Raw genomic sequence first — 8,264 nt, forward strand, 5'->3', positions numbered from 1 at the left:
CACGAAGTTCTACGTAGTAAGGCCCTATGCAGTAAGACTATACAGTAAAGAGGTTCTACGGTAGGGACGCTCTGCGCAGGGGTGGGTCTTTACGACAATTGAAGTTTTATCTACGCGTGATATACGACGTATCCACGCGATAGTATAACATTCGGGCGGACTTTGAGTAGCCGATATGCATGGCATAATCCCAATCTTACTAAGTAAGAGGTATCTTTAGAAAGTAGTGCCTATATATATATATATTCAATTACTTCACAAAGAGAGTCGTCGGTACTTATAAAAACGGGTGAAAATTGACAAAGTGAGGGACTTGGCAACCAGAGGGGAACAATTGTACTAGCTCCAGGATCAAAACAAGCGAAATGAGATCTGTCGATTGGTGCAGTAGATCGATTCAGCCTGGCTGTTTTTCCAACACCTTCCCACAAATCTTGGATTTCTCTTTCCTTTTCAATGTCATCAGGCTTCCCTGTTTGCATGACTCGTTGTGGCTAAGCTATCGGCGCAGGCAAGTCTTCTCAGTCATGGCGCTCGCCCACTGCAACCACTATCTTTGCCACACTACCCAACTTCTTCCGACCCGTAGGCCTTGTGGGGTCGAAAATTTAGGAAACTTTCGGGAAAGCTCACCCTTAGTTTTTTTTAATCATCGAGGGTTCGAGAACAGTAAGAATGAGATAATCTAGAATGCAAATATTGGAGGACCCGATTTCTATTTTATTCTTTATTAGCATTCTGCCAGAAAGAACCTGATCATCGACAGGACACATTCCTAAAATAGCTAAAATGGTGACTATAAAGCTATAATAAAACATCGTGGATAAATAATATGAGGTACATGCATTTCTCAAGGGAGTTTTTCGTTGATTTGAGCACGACCTGTCCCAAGATCGCAATTTGCTAAGTATAAAACCAAAAGAACGCCTGAATTTCAGACGCTCACAAAAGCGATCTACTACCTAATTCCCAGTAAAGGGACGATTTCCAACACCATCAAGGGAGCCAAGGCCTAGCCGTCGTCAGTGGAGCCGCTACCTTTTTCGGGGCCTGCAAACTCAGCCAAAAGCTCTCTCAGACGCTCTTGAGGATGCCATTGAGGTATCTTCCAGACAACAGTCCCATCGACAGGATCTTCATATGATCCCTCTCTCTCCGCGGCTGCTTTCGCATCTCGAAGCCATCGATTCCATGCATCGGTTTCCGGAGCAGCTCCGCTCCGGTTGATCCAATCTATGCTTTTTGTAATGGCGATTACTTTCCAGAGTGCGCGTGTGAACGTGCTGTTGTGATCCGCAAAATGCTTGTTCTTTTCGCTGCCCTCAAGGCGCTGCATTTTAACCTTAAAACAAGAGGTATCCCAGTGCAACTTTGTCGGCAACGCGGCTACAATCCAATAAGCGGAATTAAGAAATATATATGAGCCTGCGAACGCAATCTGAAGGTTGTTGGTGGCGTTTCCCAGAGCAATAACGCCAAACATGAGCATTATCGTGCTGACTAGTGAGATAATCCGGTAGACAGCTGCGTGGGGGACGAGATAGTTTATATTTTCCGGTGCAAAGAACAGCTCTCGGGCAACATCTTCAGCACACTTTACTATTAGAAAGCTGCCCTTAGGATATCTAATAACGACGTCCCCAGGAGGTACTAATGGGTTTGTAGCTACTCGCTTCGGAAGTTGGAGTGTCCACTTATTGCCCAGCCCGATCAGCGTGGAGAGGAGCGATAGCAGGGCTGTTGCTATTAGGGCCATGCCGTCTTGGTAGTATATTGAAAGTCCGATAAGGACAATTGACAGGGTGCAGCCGAGAAGTGCCGCCCCTGTGAGAGGAGCAACGACCTTAGCTTTGACAGCTGTTTCGCTTGCTCTAATAATCTCAACGCAGCGTACAGAAAATTCTTGCATTGATTCGGCATTACTGAGCTGTGTTAGCAGCGGCGACGATGTATTTAACGACACGGTCGCTTGATCCTACGTGCATGACAATGTTCCCGATATGATTTATGTAATCCCTGTCATTGCCGGAGTGTACACCAGTAACATGACCACGGCTCGATGCTAGCTTTGAGGGCCTTGAGGGAGTTAAGAGTGCTTGGGGAGCGGGGAGCAGTCTAGGGACGAACATCCATTGGGACAGCGTTGACACTTGGGCATTGGTAAGGATCGAACCCTCCCCCAAGATGGCGAGGAAGCCGACGATATTGAGCTGGAGGTTTTGAAAGCCCCTGACGAACTCTATGTGGACCATGGCACCAGAAAGACTGGCAGTCCAGAGGTCCGTGCGCTTGAGAAGATTATAGAGAAAACCGAGGAAAAGGCCAACGAAGGTTGAGAGGCTACAAATATGAGGGCAGAGCACATGGCACCGGTTCGACACAAGGCAGAAACGAAGTCTGACCCAGCCCCACGCAATCTCTTCAAAGATGTGGCCAAATGCTCTGCCAAGCAAATGCCAAGCGGGACGGAGACTTGGCCATCCTTGGCAAGAATTGGCGACAAAGCGCTTAACAACTTGGGCACCCATGTTATCGATAAGAGCCTACCAATAAAATCAATAGAATTTAATGCCTGTGCTTTAGGAATATAAAGCTTTTGATTTCATAGCGAATTAATATATAGGCTTATCTTTGGAGTTGAGTCGCTCGATATGAAGTCTCTAGCGGTCGTACTTCCTGCAGAACTGTATTTTATAGATACTACAGCTAAAATTCCTTAAATAATGCTGCCGCCTAGATATACGGTGTTCGCGTACGGGCCTTCTCTGCCCTAACGTTAAGGGATATATACGTGTTGTCCTCCGAATCTCGTTGCATAGGGTGCTATATCGGTCTCGGCTTCAATGGTTAGTATCTTCTTAGGCACGGAATTCTAGTATTCTTGAGGGTTATAATAAAGTGAGATGATTTCTTCATTCTGATCAGCTTTAAATGGAAGAAAACGAACCAAGGCACGTTGATATCTCAAACGCACTAATTATATAATGCAAACAGTATGTTGACCAGTCTTAATGTTGTAAGATTCGCAAGGAAATGGCACTTTCCGTCCCTCTACATCTTCAGATAGGGCCATTAGTTGATCAATATGATCTCTTCTATGGGCGGCAAAGACTCTAATTCGCTTAAAGCGTCCTACTAGCCCGTTTTGCGCTTCTTTAAGCAGCAGCCCCATTAAGCTTCGGACTCTATACTGCTCCGATCTAATAATCTTTCCCTTAACTGGTATGTAGTACAATCGCAATTGTTGCTCCTCGTTAAATCCCAGCTGGTCAACATCTAGCATAATTTAAGGACTAAATCTCCTTACTTCATCTATTATTTATACGCTTGCGGAGAAGAGGATTAATTAATCTAATTGGTGGGTACGGGCTTAAAGGTATTAATTGAGAATGGGTATATTCGCAAGGCCATTTGTAGGGGATTACCCTGCCTTAACTAAACGTGATACCTATAGACCCGTGCGCAAGCATATCGCTATAGTATCTATTTATAAAGCCTAAAATATATAACTAAAGAAAAAGGTATAGGTGGAAGGGAAAGCAAGCAAGTAAGGCTTAATTTTATAAATGTTGATAATATTAGTGTTGCTAAGATGTAGGGGTGCTGCTGCAGTGCTCGCTTAGCCATATAGATATATTTATCTATTATTTATATACTTGCGGAAAAGAGGATTAATTAATCTGATTAGTAGGTACGGGCTTAAAGGCATTAATTAAGAATAGGTATATTCGCAAGGCTATTTATAAAGAATTGCCCTACCTTAACTAAATATAATACCTATAAACTTAGAAGCGCAGTGCCTATACTACACAAGGTAGAGTAGGGGGAAGAAAAAATAAAAAATAAAAAAGGGGGGGAAAGGAGAGATTTAAGTTAATATATTAGAGTGCTAAAATAGGTACTCCTATACGCCGTTGTGCCTAAATACCTTTGCCTATTATATCTAGGGCGAGTAATAATAAGAACGGTATTAGCGTTCTATATTAGAAGTTTACACTTAGCCAAAATAGGTCTTTTAGGGATAATAAATAGTAAAGCTAGAATGCTTATAAGGACCACCGGCTTAGTTACTATATTTGGCCGTCCGTGAAACCATTATCTTAAGCGTATTAAGCAGCACCTTTTTAAAATAAGTGTCCATTATAGAGCTTAGAGTAGAGGCTAAGAGCGGCGACTCTATACTTTAGCTTATTTCTAACTACGTAGCTTATAAAGGCCGATCTCTTAAAGTAAAAGAGAGGGGTATTTCTGGGTTAGGGGTTATTTTTAAATAGGTGTTTTATAGCTTAAACTGCGCATTTAGGTTGCCCTAAAGCAGTAATTATAATTAAGACTCCTTAGTAATTAACGTCCGTTTTACTATGCTTTAGATGTAATATTATATAGTCCTTTACTAGCGTTATATCGTTTCTAGTATATTTTATAATAAAGAAGGCGTGGCTATCTTTCTAAGCCTTGGTATAGGTAATCTTGCCTAGATAAAGGAATCCTATAAAGGCCGTGGTGACGGCAGCGTTAAAGTTAAAATCCTTAACGGATTAGGCATTTGGGGTAACTAATTAGGCAAGGATATCTTTAGTAATTAGCAATCTTTTAGCTATAGTAAAGGGATTTATAGATATTATACTGTCTAAAATCCTTTTAATAATAAAATTATTAAAAACGGAGGTGTTATAATTAGCGTTAATATAGTGGGATTAAATTGTGGAGATGTAGGCTCTAACTATAGTAGGCTTAATATAGCTTATTTCTGGACTAGTATTGCCGAAGATCTATTAGGTAATCTATTCTCCTAGGTAGTAGAGGGGCGCTAGGTACTTTACCGCTCCGTAAAGGTCGCAGTAGCCCTCCTAACTTTTAATTATGGGACGGTATAAATCTCTTATTCTATTGGAGAGGCTATACTATAATAGTTAGCTAAAGTATTCTAAGGGGGCTTTTACCTTAATCTAGAAATTAGGTAGGGGGTCTTTAAGAGGAACTAGGTCTCTTATTTTAGCGTTAGATTAAATATAATAAAGAAGCGTATAATAACGGTAAATTAGAAGTATCCTAATACGGGTATAGTAATAATACCCTATTGCAATTAAAATAAGATAGAGTATTAGCTAGCCTGTTTTCTATAGAGGAAACCTACTCTATATAGAGCGTAATATTATAGGCTGTGGCTAGTTAGAGGATCTTATAGAGCGGGTAATTACCTAGTTCTTTTACTACCGTATTTTAGAATTCTAAGAGTGCTATTGTGTTATCTATATAGATATAGACTAAGCTGTGCTTTTACCGCGTTACCTAAAGCTAGAATAAGGTTATAATTGCTTAAACCTCTTGCTTATTAATTAGGGCAAGGCGGTATTTTATATTAAGGTAGTAGCTTAAAGAATTATCTTAGGGTAAAGATACCGAATAGGGTGGCTATATTATCCCTTAAGAATCCTTAAAAAAGAAGAAGGCCCTATAACTAAGAATCCCGGATATATTTAAGAAGAGATAGAATTGTTTTTAATCTATATTATTAAAGAAGAGGATACTATTTAAAAGGGTAAAAGCATCCTTTTACTATAATAAGTCTTAGTAAAGTTTAGCTGTTAGCCGTTAGTAAGGATAACTACCTACCTTTATAAAAGTGGAGATAAACTCCTAGATAGAGCGGTTATATAAATGCCTAAGCCTAATTACCTAGGTGTTTTAAGCGAGTCTACTAGCTAGTTTTTAACTCTAAACTAGTATTAGGGATCTACCACTTAACGCTTTATTAATCTCCTTAATTATAATAGCCTATTTTAAAGGAGAAAGACATAACTTAAACTTTAGAGTATTTATAATATAACCTAAGACTTTAGCCGTAGTGCCTTTAATATTCTTTAATTTGTTTTATAGGATGCCTAATTTATTACTTAATTAGTTATATATACTAAGTAATTAAGGGAGGATAGAAGCGTTAGAGAGTATAAAGATGAAGTTATCTAAATAGTGCTTTAAGGCGGCGTTTAGGATATATTGGATAAGTATTTAGTAGAATCCCTTTATAAAAAAATTAAATAAAAAGGGTGTAGTTTAAAGGCTAAATAAGAGGCAACGTTTAAAATATACCACACCATTCTAGGAAAACCCTATAAGGCGTTAAGCTTTAATAGAAAGTGGGATATTCTAAAAGGCGTCCTTAATATCCCTTTTAATAATTATGTAACTATAGCCTATATATATAACGTATTAAAGAACCTAATTAACTGTTAAATATTATAGTATAGCGAATGCTATAGGGATTAAGTTATTAACAGATTGGCTAGATAGTAAGGATAAGTTATAAATACGGCGCTATTCCCTATCCGCTTTAGGTACTAAACCTAGTAGTAAAGATATAATAGGAGATATTACTATTATAATTCTACCTATATCTAGATTGGTGCTAATCTTCTCTAAGATTAGGACTGTATTTATAGCTATTAAGGCTTAGTTTTTTTAAGAAAGGAGCTTAATTTCTAGGTCTACCCTAATCTGGTATTTAAACTTTAAGATACTAATAATATTACGTTAGAGGTTACTAGGGTATAAGGATAGATAACGCCCCCACGCTTAAATAATTAAGGGGGAGGGAGAGTCCTATAGAGGAGAGGAGGGTAGAAAGACTAGAAATAATAGTATAGTATTTAGCCTACCTATACTATAAGGGTAGAGCACGGTTTTAGTGGAGTATAGGTATAGCTTAATAAAATTCTCTTTCTCCTCTTCCTTTTCCTTATTAACACTTTCCTTTAGTAATTACTACTTATAATTTCTTATAGCATGCGGGCTACTGTACTTGCTATAGGTATATAGGAACTTATAATCCTTACCCAGGTTATACTTCCCTTTATTAAAGCTATAATAGGTTCTTAAGATATTAGTGCTTACTTATATATATTTTAAGATAAATACGGATTTATAAGTACTAGGATTATAATAGATATTTAAGAAGTTACTAGAGATCTTTTAGTTAGCTAGCTCTAACTAGTTCTTTTAAATAACTATAGAGTGGTACTTTAAGGCTATAGTTATTAAGGGAGTAATTTAGTAGGTGGTAGATAGCTAAATAACTTAATTATAGAAGGTAAGCATTTAGGGAATAAGATCTACTAAAAGATTCTTATATATAATAATTAAAATTATTATATAGTTAAGGAAGCCCTCTACCCACACTTTAATGGACGGGTAGTCCTTTATTATCCCTTTTTTTAGTCTTATAGAAAGGACGCTATTAATAATAAGGATATTATTCTAAGGCTTAGACTAGAGCTAGTGTATCTAAAGGTAAAAGAGGTTATTAGGCAAGAAAGTACCCTAAAATACCTTAAGTATCTCTTTATTTAGGACGCCAGGGAGGAAAATATTTAGGATATTAGCTGTAAATAGGAGCAACTTACTTAGTTTATTAATTAAGGTTAAAAATAATACTACTATAGCTAATCTCGCTATTACTGTAATAAGGCTTAATATATAGTTTAGTCGCCTAATCTTCCTATTCTTTTTAAATGTATAGCATTTCGGTACGGTCCTTCTATTTCTAAAGGAGTTTTATTTTCTAGTTAGTTACCTAGTCCTTAACCTTCTTTACTTAAGCTCTTCTAATCCTTAGGTCCTCCTTATATAGTTACTAAAGCCATTCTTTAGCTTTTTTAGCGGCTAAAGTCTTATATTAAGCCGCGGAGAGAGGCGCCATTATAAAGGATGGAGATTATAATACTGGCGTATTACCTAAAGGTATAGGGGAAGGTAAGGGAGACTAGTAGGTAACCTCTAAGGAGTTTAGCTCGTTAAGTATATCATTGTTGGTTAAGTTTTTAAGGTTTTTATAGATAATTTGCGAAGGTTTAGATAAGTGTATAGGTTGTTAAGTTATTAATAGCAATAATTAATTATTAGAAATTAAGTAAATAAGGTATTAGCTCTTAAATAAGACTAATATGGAAAGCAAGCAAGCAAGGCTCAATTTTGTGAATGTTGATGATGTTGGTGTTGCTGAGATGCAGGGGTGCTGCTGTAGTGCTCGCTTAGCCACATAGACATGTCCATTTTCTTTATAGGTCTCATTGTTGTTGTCAGAATTAAGTAAGACTCCATTGGCTTCCATATTCCACATCGTAGCCAGAGTGGCCATTCTGCTAAGACGAATCTTTTTCAGATAGCCACGAATACGGACGAAGCCTCCTCTTATGGGTCCGAACATATCATCGGTCTTGGGTTTAACAGACACCTCTACGACCTCAGCAACGATTTTTTGACTT

At 38.0% G+C, this 8,264-nt stretch overlaps 1 protein-coding gene across 1 annotated transcript; it reads right to left on the reverse strand.

The window, feature by feature from the left end:
- Nucleotides 1-706: 706 nt before the first annotated feature.
- K441DRAFT_696591 (uncharacterized protein) lies at nucleotides 707-2,384 on the reverse strand. Its single transcript, XM_067652900.1, has 2 exons — nucleotides 1,984-2,384; nucleotides 707-1,922 (listed from the first exon to the last, which is right to left on the reverse strand). The coding sequence occupies exons 1-2, from the start codon at nucleotides 2,250-2,252 to the stop codon at nucleotides 1,013-1,015; spliced, it is 1,179 nt and encodes a 392-aa protein (XP_067503909.1). The 5' UTR covers nucleotides 2,253-2,384; the 3' UTR covers nucleotides 707-1,012.
- Nucleotides 2,385-8,264: the final 5,880 nt, after the last annotated feature.

This window comes from Cenococcum geophilum, assembly GCF_001692895.1.
Source record: "Cenococcum geophilum 1.58 unplaced genomic scaffold K441scaffold_22, whole genome shotgun sequence".
NCBI classification, from domain to species: Eukaryota; Fungi; Ascomycota; class Dothideomycetes; order Gloniales; family Gloniaceae; genus Cenococcum; species Cenococcum geophilum.